The sequence below is a fragment of the Grampus griseus genome, assembly GCF_964374135.1.
Source record: "Grampus griseus genome assembly, chromosome: 19".
Classification (NCBI taxonomy): Eukaryota; Metazoa; Chordata; class Mammalia; order Artiodactyla; family Delphinidae; genus Grampus; species Grampus griseus.
The window spans coordinates 32,116,020-32,131,473 of record NC_139013.1 but is presented as its reverse complement, the minus strand read 5'-3'; the positions used below and the strand labels follow the sequence as shown (position 1 = coordinate 32,131,473).

The 15,454-nt window shown below is 52.6% G+C and overlaps 1 protein-coding gene across 2 annotated transcripts in view; it reads right to left on the bottom strand.

The window, feature by feature from the left end:
• The window catches only part of NDRG4 (NDRG family member 4), a gene marked incomplete at both ends in the record, with an annotated part of 39,331 nt that extends 39,096 nt beyond the window's left edge, over window positions 1-235 (bottom strand). For both annotated transcript variants that reach the window (XM_082677373.1, XM_082677374.1), the window contains one exon: window positions 136-235. In XM_082677373.1, the coding sequence (XP_082533499.1) occupies window positions 136-172 (37 nt within the window). The remainder of the gene's footprint in view (window positions 1-135) is intronic.
• Between the last annotated feature and the right edge of the window lie 15,219 nt (window positions 236-15,454).

Below are 15,454 nucleotides of genomic sequence, written 5' to 3'. Positions count from 1 at the left end.
TGCACCCCCTCCTCCTGCTCGAACCCGAGCCACCCCAAACCCGCGGCCACAGCCACCAAGTCCCGCTCCAACTCGGCAAGTAGCGGGCAGCGAGGGCCGCGCAGAGGGGCAGCGGCGGGGAGAGGCCGGCGGTACCTGTCAGCAGCTCTATCTTGTGTCCCAGCACCTTCATGTCTGCGCCCCGCGCTCAGCCGAGCAGGGGAGAGGAGCGCGGGAGGCGAGGAGGGAAACAGCAGGAGAGCGAGAAGTGAAGCAGGAAGAGCAGCCGGGAGCCGGGAGAGCTCTCGCCGCCCCCCACGTCGCGCTCCCCCCTCCAAACAGGTTTAAAAAAATCCACCAATTGCACGGCCGCGCACCCCTCAAAGGCGCCCGCCGCCACCTGGTCCGGGTGAACTCCGGGAGGCTGAGAGAGCGCGCGGGGTGGGTGCGGATGACACTCTGGGAGGCGGCGGGAGTGGGCCCCTGTGCCGCCGCCCGAACAAAGAGGCCCGGCCGCCCCCGATGTCGCGATCAGGGAGGCGCGGGCGGCCGCGGGGCCGTGGCCCTGGGGGTCCGCGCCTCTGGCCGGGAAGGCGAGGAGGAAGAGCCCGAGCGGGGCGGAGTGGGCTGAGGGGGGGGGTGCCGCCCTCGTAGGCGAAGTGTGGCCCGGCGACAAGGCGGCCCGCTCGCGGGGGCTGCGCCGGGGCAGGGGGCCGGCCGCGGCCGCAGTGGCTGGGGAATGGGGGGAGATGGGTCTCGGGGCGCCGCCGACTCACCTAGGGTGAGGCGAGCAAGACAGACGCGCAGGCGGGGAGCCGGGCCTCTGCGCTGCTGCAGCCAACGCGCGGGTGCAGGTGCAGGCAGCGCCCGGCCCCTCTGCAGAGTCGCCGCTGCTGGGGGCGGGGGCCGGGCCGGGGGTGGTGCGCCGCGGGGGGCGTGCCCACGAGGGCGCGGGGAGCGTGGGCGCTCGGCCCGGGTGCTGGGCCGGGCCTGGGGTCTGGACCCGGGAGGCGGTTCTGCGCACTCGGCTTCCGCCTCCCGCTGCGGCTGGAGTGCCCAGTGGGCTGGCGAGCTAGACCCCCGGACACCCGAACCTAGCGGAGACCCCGGGTCGATCGGCCTGCTCCTCACCTCCTGCAGGCGCCCGGAGGAAGGGTCCCCCGCTGCTCGGAGTGCGCCGGGGGCGGTGGGAGGCCCCGCCCGCGCCGCCAGTCCCCTGGTAGCCGCGTGGCGTCGGGCTCCCGCGGGAGGGAGCGGTCTCTGCCCCAGTCTTTGTTTAGATTCCCCAGGAGCCTGGAGGAGACAGCACCCCCTCCCCCGTCCCTGTCGCCGGCTGGGAGCTGCTGGGGAAAAGCCCTTGGGGGTTGGGAAGAGCCAGGCGCTGAGGGGGATTTGGGTCGTCGTCCCCCGTTTTCAGAGCCCTAGGGTTTCCTTGGGGAACTCATGCGGGAGTGATTCCAGCCAGAGGTGTTCTGGGCCCTTGCCCCGCCCCCTCCCCCCGAATGTGGCGAGGTCCCTGCTCTCCCCCATTCACCCTCCATTATCTGAGCGAGCAGGAAAGGGAACTGGGGACCCCTTTTGTGCTCAGGCTCACTCTGGTCAGGCCCAGTGACGTTGCTCTCACACCTGTTACCCCAAAAGAGGGAACACCAAAGTCCCTGGATGGAGTCCTACTGTAGGGTGAATGGAAATGTGATGACCTGAAAAAATTTACTTGGGCAAGACAGCTCAAGAGGAGGGCTCCTGGAGACAGGGGTTCTATTCAGGCTCTGCCACTGACCTTGGGCGGGGCTCTGCCCCTCCCGATTCCAGCCTTTCCGGTGCAGAGTGACTGTGTTGGACCAGGTCATCTGGGAGGTCCGGGATGGTGCGGGCTGAGACGTCAAAGGATCCTTCAGTGCGTCTCCCCCTTCACTGAACCTTTAAGTGGGCTGGTTTGTAATGAGGTCCCAGCTTTCCCTCGGCTCCAGGCTTCCGTGAAAGCTACTATGACTTTGAATTAACCGACTCTGCAACGTTTAGGAAGCTGGTAAGATTTGGTGGCCCCAGATGGGGTGCACATTCCTGCTTGGGGTGCAGTATATAAACTGCACAGAAGGCAGCAAGCTTGGGTCCTCCTTACAACTCTGGGGCTCACCTTGGGGAAATTCTTGCCTCTCAGTTTCCTCCTTTGTAAAGGGATGATGAGGGGAGGTGGTGACAGAGTAAACCTCTACATCCAAAACGTCCAGGAAACTGGTTCTACATATGCAAGCCTGGAACCGGTCCTTAAGAGTACAGGCTGGTTCTATAATTTCCCGGCCGTATGACTTACTCTCTCTGAGGCTTCATGTTATACTCTGTAAAACTGGGATAATGCTGACCTCAGAGGGCTCCTAAGAATTAAATGATGGCATAAAATGCTTAGCATAGTGCCAGACACATGGATGAAGTGCTCAATAAACAGTCCTTGTGATTACTGAGGATAAAACTGTTATTATTGCATTATAGATTCTTTCAGGCTTTTCTGAATTCTATCCTTTCCAATAACTTCAGGCCTGGTTATTGAATAAAACTAACTGTTGATGTTCTAGTAACGTAATTCATGAGGCCTAGCCTGTTCTGAATTGGAATACAGGCCCCAGGAGGATGTAAAAGGCTGCCTAATGAGAGCTTTGACACTGTGACACATCTGCACACAGACAGATCTGTGTGTGGAATGGTGTCTGCCATAGACTTGAACTAATGCAGACAAATCCATCTGGTTTAGATAATTCATGAACCCCAAGTGCGCATTTGTGTGTGGGGGGTTAGGTTGAAGATTTAAACCCCTAAAAAATAAAGCTTTAATAGATGATGAAGCAATGTGATTCTGAGAACACTACCAGGGAGCACTCCTACCAGGGAGCTATTGCATCAAGAAAAGGTGCTTAGGGGACTTCCCTGGTGGCGCAGTGGTTAAGAATCCGCCTGCCAATGCAGGGGACACGGGTTCCAGCCCTGGTCTGGGAATATCCCACATGCCGCGGAGCAACTAAGCCCATGTGCCACAACTACTGAAGCCCTTGTGCCTACAGCCCGTGCTCCACAACAAGAGAAGCCACCACAATGAGAAGCCCTCGCACCGCAACGAAGAGTAGGCCCCGCTCACTGCAACTAGAGAAAGCCCGCGTGCAGTAACAAGACCCGACATGGCCATAAATAAATAAATTTATTTTTTAAAAAAAGGTGCTTAGGACTTCCCTGGTGACGCAGTGGTTAAGAATCCGCCTGCCAATGCGGGGGACACGGTTTGATCCCTGGCCCGGGAAGATCCCACATGCTGTGGAGCAACTAAGCCTGTGCGCCACAACTACTCAGCCTGCACTCTAGAGCCCGCGTGCCACAACTACTGAAGCCCGCACGCCTAGAGCCCATGCTCCACAACAAGAGAAGCCACCGCAATGACAAGCCCACGCACCGCAACGAAGAGTAGCCCCTGCTTGCCACAACTAGAGAAAGCCTGCATGCAGCAACGAAGACCCAACACAGCCAAAAATAAATAAATTTATTAAAAAAAAAAAAGAAAGAAAAGGTGCTCATGGGATAGGCAGGGAGGGAGGCCCTGACCCCTTCTGGAGGAGTCAGTCATGCTGGGCAGAAGAGTCCCAGCTGAGTGAGCAGAAGCACAAGCTCTCAGTTCCTTCTGCTCCGGGGCTCTTCTTCATCCCTTTGAGGGAGGCAGGGTGTTTGGGGGCAGGCTGGGTGGCAGGGTTTTTAACAGAGGAAAGCCAAGCGTGGCAGATGGCCAAGCTGTTGGCTGGGACGGGGGGGGGGGGCTCCAAGTCACATCCCTCAAGCCTTGCTCCTCATTACCTGAAAGATGCTGCTAAAGTTGTGGCCCTCTCTGGACTTCCCTTTTCCCATTTGTAAACCAGGGAGGAGACTGGCCTGTACCTCAGCTAGAGACGAGACCCAGCCTGTCTGAACATCTCTTTGGGCCTTCATTTCCCCATCCGGAAACTCAGGCTACCGAATCAGTCTGGGTGACTGCAGGAAACAGAAACCTACTGTCTGATTTAAGCAAAACAGGGTTTGTTAAAAGGATGACGGGCAGCCCTCAGGACCTCAGGAGCCAGGCCCAACCCTGTAGCATTGGTCTGGGGTCAAAACCACTGCTGCCATCCTCGGGAACAGATGCTGCAGCCAGCACCGCCCCTGGGCAGGGACACGGGGTGCTGGCATCAGGACCATGGCTGCCTCTGAAGCCAGAGGGGCTGCTGCTGCCACTGCCACACTGTCACCAGAATGGACTTGGTATGGTCTCGGCTTGTTCGTGTCACCAGTTTCTAATTCACAGTCAGGAATGTGATGTCTGATTGGAGATGCCTGTAAAAGGCACTCTGTCGAAGCTTCAAGGGAGGCTGGGAAAAATGTGTTTTCAGTTCCTCTAGTAGGAGGTGGACTCTGCCTCATAGGAAGGGCATGTCAGATGCTGATGGCCAAAAGAGTGGCCAGTGCCCACTTCAGATAATAATGGACTTGTTGTGAAACTGCTGTGAGATGACACACATGGGCACTTAACTCGGAGCCTGGCATGGAGGAAACACACCATCCCGGGTCACTGAGAGTCATATCACACTGCAAGTCTACAGTGTCAAGTGATAATATTCCTACATCCTTTACTCTTTGATTTTTCAGCAGGTGAAAGACAAAAGGACCTTGAGAAAAGTATGGCTTGCTGCCCTTCCAGATGCAGAGGCAGCTCCGGTCCCTTTGCCAGGAGGACAGGTGACTGGGTTTTTCCACTGTGGTGATGAATTGGGCTGAGTCACCGTTCCTCTCCAGTCCCCTTGTGACCGTGACTGGGAGCAAGTGAAAAGAAGCAGCAGGTGGGGTCAGGGGTGCAGGGGAGCCTGGGGCCATTGAATCTCCCTCTGTTAGCAGGGGGAGGTTGAGCAGGAACTGTCCCCCTGTCCCCACAAACACTCCCCTCACTAATGATGAGTAAGATGGCCTCAGGGAGAGAAGAGAGGATCCTTTCTCTTCTTTTATAGGCTTGGTTGAGTGCCTCTTTGGTGCCAAGCCCTGTGCTGAGTGCACTGGAGAACCAGAGCAGACCAGGCACTGACCTTGCCTTTCAGGTTTGTGCCCCAACGGAGGAAACCACCTCAGAGTGCCATAATCTGGGTACTGGGCGGACTCTGCTAACATGTGCAATTGAGGTTACTGTGCAGTACACGGGGGGCCTGGAGCGGTCAGCAAGGGCTTCATGGAGGTAGGGGCATCTGAGCCTGCAGAGAGGTAGAAGGTCAGCAGATGAAGATAGAAGAGAGGGTGTTCGGGGGAGAGCATCCATCCATCCTACAGTGGGTCAGCTAGGCCCCATGCTAAGCTCAGGGAGGCACAGAGCTGAGCATGTTGCAGCCCTGCCCTCTGACAGGAGCTCGTGCATTTAGGTGGAGAAGGCTGGGTGTGCGTGAGCAGATGGTGAGGAAGCTGGAATGAGCAAGTAGGCAGCGGTGAGTGTCTGGTCTCAGGCTGCCTCTGGAATTTCACCAGCCACCAGATTATCTGCTCCCCGCTCCTGGGCCACCCTGGACCACACAGTGGCTATGTTGCCACCCCCTTTCTCCCATAACATGTTAAGACCCTCCCCCTTCAGTGCCTGCCCTTTGCTCTCCAGGAGACTCCAGACACCCCAATCTGTCCTCCCCGATCCAAGAGGACAGCAGAACCTCCTCCAGGTCCCTTTGAGAATGCCCTTCCACCTCCCCTGGAAGCTCTACGACACATGGAGCCCCAGTATGTGCTGAGTCCAGGCAAGGGGTAGGTCTGATAATATATTTTTAAAATTCCAATAGTCATATATGCTCAATGCAGAAAACTCAATGCAGAGGAAAAATTAAAATCACTCATAATTCCATTGCCTAAAGATAACCAGTGTTAACATGTTAACGTTGGGACAGAGGGGAGGGGTATGTCCTTCAGCACGTGTGTGTGTGTGTGTGTGTGTGTGTGTGTGTGTGTGTGTGTTTCCCCCCAAGGAATCATACTGCACATATTTTTGCCACTCAATCTTTTTTCACTTGCCAGTATATCGTGAACATTTACCCTGATAAAAACAATTCTTCCGCAATGTAATGATAATAGCTGCACTGTACTGTGTGGATGCTTCATTATTTTCTTAGCCGATCCCATGTTGGGCATTTAGGATGTTTCCAATTTTGCATTGTTGGAAACAGTGTTGCTAGCAATTTACCCCAAGATGCTGCTTTGCCCACATCTCTTGGATGACCTCCTAAGGCCACTCTGCAGCCTCCCTTTGCCTGGGTGCTTGGTCTCTGATCTCCGCCAATGCCAGCCCATCCATCCTTGAAAGGAGACCTGTGTGTGATGTCCCGATTGGCTTCGCACCTATGCAGGTTCTTGGGGGAATCTTGGAGAAGGAGTGGAGTGGTTGCCAGCCCCACCTTCCCAATTGTGCTAATTTCACTTTAAAGCCTGAGTTTTTTTGATCTTGTATGTGTAAGGTGTTACCACTGGAGGAAACTTAGTTAAGGGTACACAGGACCTCTCTCTATTATTTTGCAACTTCCTGTAAATCTATAATTATTTCAAATAAAAAGCTAAAAAAACAAACACACCCAAGGCAGTCCTGAAGGGAACTATTTGGCCCCAGATTCAGAAATGTTTTTTTTTTTTTTTCTTTTGCAGTACCGGGCCTCTCACTGCTGTGGCCTCTCCTGTTGCGGAGCACCGGCTCCAGATGCACAGGCTCAGCGGCCATGGCTCACGGGCCCAGCCGCTCCACAGCATGTGGAATCTTCCTGGACCGGGGCACGAACCTGTGTCCCCTGCATTGGCAGGTGGATTCTCAACCACTGCGCCACCAGGGAAGCCCAGGAATGTTTTTAAGTCCACACTTTGTCACAAGGTCCAGAGCTAAGAGTTCCCTGTCTCAGTTTCCCCTGAAGGACAGGAAGTGTTCCAGGGAAAGACAGCTCTCCTGGCGGGTGCTGGGTGGCCCTCCAGGCTTTCCTTGATCCTAACTCTGCTGCTGGCCCCAGTCGTGAGCCTGAGGGACCTGATCAACCCCACTTTCAGCGGGAAGGGAGGACCAAGAGGTCAGGGAGGAGGCACAGCTTTCCCTGGGCCCCAGGGAGCTCTTACGTAGACGTGAATTTGCAGAAAGCAGACGAAAAGCTAAGATTTGCTCTTTGGAGGAGAGCTAAGCCATTCTCCTTCCAAAGCGGACACACGTGTCTGGAGAAGCCTTTGTCCTGCAGTTCTGGAGAGAATGGCCCCCTTTCTACAGGGTGATTGTCCCAGCCCCACCCCAGGCCTGAGCTAAAGCCATGCCCAGAGTTGGGGTGCCATGCCCCAGACCTAGGGTGGACCCTATGGTAGGCTGCCCCGGGCACGCCTCCCTCTCTGGGGGCTGCAGTTCCTCAGCACCACAATGACAGGATTGGGTTGAATCAGAGGTTCCAACCAAGTTTCCAGACAATAGAAACTGAGGAACCGACAGAGGATGCTGTGTTGAGGGTCCCCAAGACCACCCTCAAGCTTGATGATTTGCTAGAAGGACTCATAAAACTCAGAAAAGCCATTTCCTTCATGGTTACCATTTACTGCAGCGAAAGGACACGGATCAAATCAGTAAAGAGGAAGGGTGCACGAGTGGAGTCCAGGAGACACCAGGCGCAAGCTTCCAGTGCCCCTCCCAGTGGAGTCGCACAGGGGCACAGTCAATGCTTCCAGCACTGATGTGTGATAACACGAGCAGAGTACCAACCGCAGAACGCTCACCTGAGCCTTGGAGTGCAGGGTTTTTACTGAGAGTCGGTCACATAGGCATGCAGCACCTGCGCAACTGACCTAAGCTGCTCAGTCTCCAGGCCCCCAGAAGTCAAGTTGACACAGTGTGGCCCAGGGCCTCGGGCCTCCAACACAGGCTTTCCCCAGAGGTCACACTGTGAGTGTTAACTATCTGGTCAGACCCATACAGTGTGGCCCAAGGCCTCAAACACACACAAACACTCCCGCCAGGCAGCAGGAGCACCAAGGACTAGTCCTTTCTTTGGAAAGTCCAGGATTCGAGCAATCCAAGCCTGCTGAGCTAACCCCTTGCTGCACAGATACCAATCATTTATTTTGCCACAAGCACACGCACACTGTCGTCTATTATCACCATGATTTCATACAAGAAAGGAAGTTTAACTCCAAGAAGGTAGTCCGGACATCATGATGTGACAGGGGTTAGCACTCCCCAAGAGAAAACAGGCGGCCCTACATTGTTGGCTTTGAAGATGAGGGAAGGGGCCAGGAGCCACCAGTGTATACCAGGACTCTGATATATATGCTTTTCTTGTTTGTCCACACAGCTTTGTCCCCAGTCAAGGAACAGATAGGCTGAGAAGCTCCCTCTGGCTCCTGCGTTAGCTCTGGGTCGGGTGTCCCCGCTCTTGGGTAGGACCAGGCTTTGCTGAGGGTGGGAGGGCTCAGTCTGGGACCCTCCTTAAGTGTCCAAGCCAGTTTGTCCTTTGTTTTCTTGCGCCTTGCTGCTGTTGCAGCTTATCCTGGGAAAGAGACGAGCCTGTTCTTTTTAACAAATGCCCTGGCCCCTGCCCTGGCCCTTACCTCAGGCTCCAGGCACCCCTAGTTCAAACTCTAGGGTAGACCAGATGTTCTTCTAAGGTCCCACTTCATCTCGTTTCCTCATGGTCCAGCCTCCATGCATGGAGCTGAGCCATCAAAGGCCTGGGCTGTTGGCCTGAGCGGGCCTTGAGATGGGGAGTCAGAACAGCCTTGGGTTTCACCATCTACTACCTGGGTGACCTTGGATAAGTTTCACATACTTGCAGAATTTCCTCCTCTCTCCAACAGGTCTAATTATATAGCTGTGAGGAGTTAGTGAGTTGCTAACTGAAGAGCCCTCAGCTCAGGGCCCAGCACCTAGTTGGAGGCCATTGATGAGTGGCTGTTAGGACAATGAATTTTGTGGTTCCAGGTACAAAGTGTGGGGGCAGGTGGGATCCTCGTGACGAGTACAGTGGGCGCAGTACTGCCTTGGAGCTGGGTGTTTAGAAGCCAGGAGGTCTTTCCGGCCTCTGGACTTTGGGAGTGGGAGCACAACTCATGTACACAGCAGGAAGAGACCTGGTGGGCTATTGGGGTATCATGAGGATCGAGAGGCCTGTTCACCACAGGGCCTTTGCACGTGCATTCTTTCTGCCCAGGGATCCCTTCCTTCCACTTCCTACACTTCCCTGGGCTAATCCTGCTCATCCCTGGGGGTGTCAATTTAGACTTCACCTGACTCCCTGATTCCCTGACTGCCTTCCTCTGTGCTTCCATCATACCACATTCTCAATAATAATACCAATAATAATAGTCTGCCATTTAAGAAACCCTTACTATATGCCAGGCATAGTGCTAAGAGCATCACCTACATACGTTATCTCATTTGAATCTCCCAACATTTGGAGAGAGAGCTATAGTTATATTTTTCTGATTTTACAGATGAAGAAACAGGTTCAGAGAAGTGGAGAAACTGGCTCAGCTGTACAGTGGTTGTCTGTGTGCCGGTCCATCTCCACCCTGGACTATGAGCTTCCTGAGAGCAGGGACTGTGTCTTGTTGGCTGTTAAGCCTCAGCATCCAGCACTGGGCCTGGTCCTTAGGATGAGCTCAGTAGGTGGGAGCCCTCCACCAGTATCTGTTGAGTAAATGAGTGAGTGAGTGAGTGATTGCAAAGTACCAATGCAGCACTTGGCTCACCGTGAACGATTTGTGGTCACATACGTCAGTGTCCTCATCCCTGGAACCCGTGAATATGTTACATTACTTGGCACAGGGGAATGAAGGCTGCAGATGAAGTGAAGTTGCTTATCAGCTGACTTGAAAGTAAGGAGATGGTCCTGGATTATCTGAGTGGGTCCGATGTAATCACATGGATCCTTCAAAGCGGGAGAGGGAGGCAGGAGAGAACCAGAGAGACGGCAGCATGAGGACTTGGCTTGGTGGCACTGCTAGCTTTGAAGATGGAGGAAAGGGCCGTATGCCAGGGAAAGCAGATGGTCTCTAGAGGCTGGAAAAAGCAAGGAAATGGATTCTCCTCTAGAACCTCCAAAAGGAATGCAGCCCTGCCAACATCCTGATTTTAGCCCCAGGGAGACCCATTCCAGACTCTGGGCCTCCAGATCTATAAGAAAATTTATTTGTATGTTTTAAGCCACTAATGTGGTAATTTTTCACATCAGCAATAAAAACTAGTACGGTGCCCAATGCCTGACGCTGAGGATCACACTTAGGTCACTTATTAAATGATTGTTGAGCTGAATTAGATTATTACTGTATGTACCCCACTTACTATCAGGAAAGACATACGAGAAAAAAGTATTTTTGTATATTCTGGATTTACTACATCAGAGGCCTAATCGGGAGGTCTCAAGTCTCAGGATGGGTTAGAGTTTGATCCTAGCCATTGGCTTGGCAGGCTGGGCTGAGTGGGGTCACAGAGGATGACATGAGGGGCCTTCTAGGGAAAGGGAGCCCCAGGGTGTGAGTGAGCAGTGCTGCTGGGCAGGTTGAGTCAGCATCCTGGACTGTCCATGGCCTCAGGCCTGAGGATGCCATCTTTGGGTGAACGCCTGCTGCTTCCATAAGCAGAAGGGACACCATGCACTGAGTCTGTACCTCTGCTGGCAGGTCCTAACAGCTGTTAGTCGGCTCAGGCTGCTATAACAAAATACCATAACTGGGTGGCTTATAAACAGTTCTAGAGGCTGGAAGTCTGCGATCAGGGTGCCAGCATGGTCAGGTCCTGGGGAGGACCCTCTCCCAGGTTGCAGACAGCTGTTTTCTCACTGTGTCCTCACGTGGGGCAGGAGGAGGTGGAGCAGAGCGAGCCCTCTGGGATCCTTTTATAAGGGCACTAATCCCACTTCTGAACACCCCACCCTCATAACCTAATCACCTCTCAAAGGCCCCCAACTCCAAATACCATCACATTGGCGGGGGGGCATTAGGATTTCAATATATGAATTTGGGGGACACAAACATTCCGTCCATAACAAGCCCTACTGTGTAAGTACCATGATGATACCAATCCACCAGAGGAGAGAATAGCCAGCTCTTGTGTCTTTCTCCACTGTGCTGGGCACTGTACCAAGCATCCTTAACTGGTTCGGCTCTCATAATGATTCCACGTGATGGGTGCCATCGTTATTCCCATTTTACAGATTAGGAAACTGAGGTCTAGAAAGGTAAAGTTACTGCCAGTAATTGGGCCTGAACAAAGGCAGGGGGGCTCCAGGGTCTCTGTTCTTACCCACTGCGCTCTACTGCCTCTAGATGGAATAACGATTGTAAGAGCAATAAGACCACCTCACATTTGGATAAGACCTTTCTGTTCACACTCATTTGCATCCTCTTTTCTCTTGTTATCCTCACAGTGGCCAGTCATTATGATTAGTACCCCTGGCTTACATTTTGGGAAACAGCTCATGACACGGAGGTCCCAGCCTTTCTCAATTCAAAGCAAGGGTGGGATTCCTTCCTGGGTCTCCTGGCTCCAAATCCAGAGTCTCTCTCTTCCACCAGCTCCTGCCTCACCCTGATGCATTATTTATGGCCCATTACTTACCTCCTGTAGGCACCCAGATGCTGCCTGCTAGAGCTGTGACCTTGCTGCATCCCATGGCGAGGACCAAGGACCTCGCTCTCCTCTCTCCCCTCCCCCTCGAAGCCTCTCTGGGTCTTGGCAGGCCCCTGGGGTGTGGCACAGCCAGTCCCCTCTGCTGACTTGTGAGCACTTTCCTCTTTGCCAAGCCAGTCAACACATCCAGTGAGCTCCCGGCTTCCTGAGAAAAGCAGCGGCAGCTGCACAGTCCAAACTCACCATCCCCTTATCACAGCCCTGGCTCGAATCACCAGTGTGTGTGTGCACGGGAGGATGGTGTGTGTATGTGCATGTGTGTGCATGTGTGTCATGAGAGGAGGGCATGTGTTTATGTTATATATGGAGCAGGAGAGGGGCATGGATTTAAGAGCTCACAGTTGAACACGTTTGAGTTGCCTCTTCTGGGTCTTGTAGCCAAAAGCTAAGTCACCGTGGCAACTGGGAAGTGGTGCTTAGGTCAAGAGCTAAGGCTGGGGGGATTCCCTGGTGGTGAAGTGGTTAAGAATCCGCCTGCCAATGCAGGGGACACGGGTTCAAGCCCTGGTCCGGGAAGATCCCACATGCCGCGGAGCAACTAAGCCTGTGTGCCACAACTACTGAGCCTGCACTCTACAGACTGCGAGCCACAACTACTGAGCCTGCGTGCCACAACTACTGAAGCCCCCGAGCCTAGAGCCTGTGCTCTGCAAGAAGAGAAGCCACGCGCAATGAAGAGTAGCCCCTGCTCGCCGTAACTAGAGAAAGCCCACGTGCAGCAACGAAGACCCAACGCAGCCAAAAAAAATTTTTTTAATTTTTAATAAATTTAAAAAAAGAGCTAAGGCTGGGAGCAGGATCCCCAAGGCCCCTGGAGCCCACAGCCTTAGAGCTGTGAGACACTGAGCAAGTTGCTTAATCTCTCTGTCCTTATTTGCCTCCTTGTTTACTTCCCTGAGTGGAGGATTAGACGAGAATTCCTGTGAAGCAACTAGCGCAGGGCCTGAGGGACAGCGAATGCTGATACACACCTTTTCACCAGGCACCCTATCCTAACTTCCTCTAGGCAAGGAAGGACTAGTTTGGATCACAAACTCTTGGGAGGAAGGGCACCTGGGGACGGGGAAGGAGAAGCAGAAGCTAAAGTCTTGCAGACCCGACTGGTTGGTGTCTAGGCAGCAGCTGGGTCACCTTCAGCTCAGTTTCCATGTCCGTAAAATGGTCAATAGCTGAAGTTAATAGCTGCTTAACATCATGGCTGGCGCCATGGAATTCTGGAAGATGAGAATGAAAACCCCAGGAAATTACTTCTTGTACATTTTCCCTTTTCCTCAGAATTTAAGGCTTTTGGTACATGTTAGCACATAAGACCAGAGGGCAGGCATTTGTTTCTCCTCCTCGATTTTAAACTCAAAACTCCCAGGTCCTGAGTGATTAGCTGAAGTTTCTCAGAATCATCTGGAGACCCTGTGACCCACACAGCCCCTAAGCCTTGACTCCGGGACCCTGGTTAGGAGGGACCAGAGGCACCAACGAATCTGTGACTTTAATAATCTTCCTCAATGATTCCAAAGCAGGTGGCCCACTGTGAGAAATTAGAGACCAATCCACCGGCTGGGGATTTTTCCAGATGCCCATGGAAGGAGTCCTTTCAGAGTCCTGTTTCCTTGTCCTCCATCCTAGGACCCTGAGAATGGAACGAGTGGGCTTCCCCAAACCTCACCACCTCCCACTTCCTCCAGTTTAGCATTGCTGGTATCTGTAGCTTGATTAATTAATTAATTAATTCTGTAGCTTAATTAATCACCATAACTATTCTTGGACCCAGGACAACTGACGTTTGTTCTGTGGATGCCCCTCCCTGGAAGCACAGGGGAGTGAGCAAAGCTGGATCCCAGCAAAGTCTTCCCCAGACTTGGGAGCCCAACTTGAAGAGCCTGCCCTTGAACTCCTGCCTATTGAATTGAAAAGGACACACACTGGGTAGCTGCCACGTACAGACCTTGGGCCACAGAATGAGGTGCAGGGAGCAGGCCTGACAATGCCCTGTGGACTAGAGCAGAACTGCCCCAGCCAGCATGCAGACCCCTGAGCAAGAAAAGCAAACACTTGTGGTGGTAAGCCCCTGAATTTGTGGGTGGTTTGTTACACAGCATTATTGCAGCCAGAGCTGACTAGTTCACCAGGATCAATCTATTTTTTTCAGAGGCTCTTGAGGCTAACTTTGCCTGCTTTAATCTTGCTGTATGATTCCTTGCCTATAGTGAATCAGCAAGTCTGGTTCTAAGGTTCCAAGTCATTTTGGTGACGCTGGTGGTGCTTTGTCCCCTCCTACTCCAGAACTGGCTATGAACCTCTTCCATCTCATTCATCCTAGGAGCAACCACAGGAATCACCTGCAAGCATTAACTGCTGACCACAGACTGCTAATCCATCTGAAATGTTCTATATATTTGTCACCATAATCCTATGAACTAGTAACTGAGATTATCCCCATTTTATAGATGAGAAGATCAAAGCTTGGGGAAATTCACTAGCAATCTTACTGCTGGTAAGTGGTGGACAAAGACTCTAGCCCAGATCTCCAAGCCTGTGCTCTTCACGCCTCTTCCCAAGAGCTTCCTCATGTTGGTGGAAATGCCTATTTTCCTGACACAGCCCCCTCCCCAAGCCCTCTTCCACACACCCTTCTCCAGGGCCACCTTCCAGCTTCAGGTCCCGCAGCCACTTCCCACTTGCAGTGAATATACTTGATCCCTGATGCCTGGAGTTAATTATTTCAAAAAGACATTTGGAAACTCAGCTCTGTGGGGTCTAATGTGTTCCTTTTTGCTAATTTAATAGTTCTATCTTTCAAAAATGAGTGTGCTTTTGAAACATGTTCACTGGACTGTCATTTCATTACCCTCCAGAGATATCTTCCCATTGTTTTTTTCTTTGAACCCATGCTCACACCAGCCCTGTGGATCTCAGAGCCGAGACCTGTGTTTTGTGACTGGGGTGTCTCCTTCCCACAGGTAAGGCCCTGACTGTCTGTGTGCCCAGGCTCAGCAATCAGGCAGAAAGACAGTCTGAAATCATGAAAAATCTAAAGTACTGGATCATTTTTAAAAGAGTCAGCTTGGGTTCTTACTGGCGCATTCTGTCCACCAAATGCTAAAATGGTTATTTCTGGGTAGTGGATTTTAAGGGAGTTTCTAGTTTCTTCTTTACCCATCTCTTATCTGTTTTACTTTTCATTGTTTTTAATTTACAAAAGCATGTATGATTTTAATAATAAAATATAATTAAAAATAATATGCATGCAATAAGAGGAAACTGACCCTTCTGGCAAAGTGTCAAGGCAAGTCTGGCTTTTATGAATTTGTTAAATGAACTTTTATAAACTTGTCAAATGACCTTTTATGAATTTATTAAAGCCACTCCGAGAAGCAGACCTCTCTCTGAAAATGAGTAGAACTCTGTGCAAAGAGGGAAAACGAGACCCAGGCTAACAATTATGTTTGTAAAATAATTTTTGTGTTTCTGCCTGCCAATGCAGGGGACACGGGTTCAACCCCTGGTCTGGGAGGATCCCACATGCCACTGAGCGACGGGGCCTGTGCGCCACAACTACTGAGCCTGTGCTCTGGAGCCCATGAGCCACAACTACTGAGCCCACGTGCCACAACTGCTGAAGCCCACACACCTAGAGCCCGTGCTCCACAACAAAAGAAGCCACCACAATGAGAGGCCTGTGCACTGCAACGAAGGGAAGCCCCTGCCAGCCACAACTACTGAGGCCACGTGCCACAACTGCTGAAGCCCATGCACCTAGAGCCCGTGCTCCACAACAAGAGAAGCCACCACAATGAG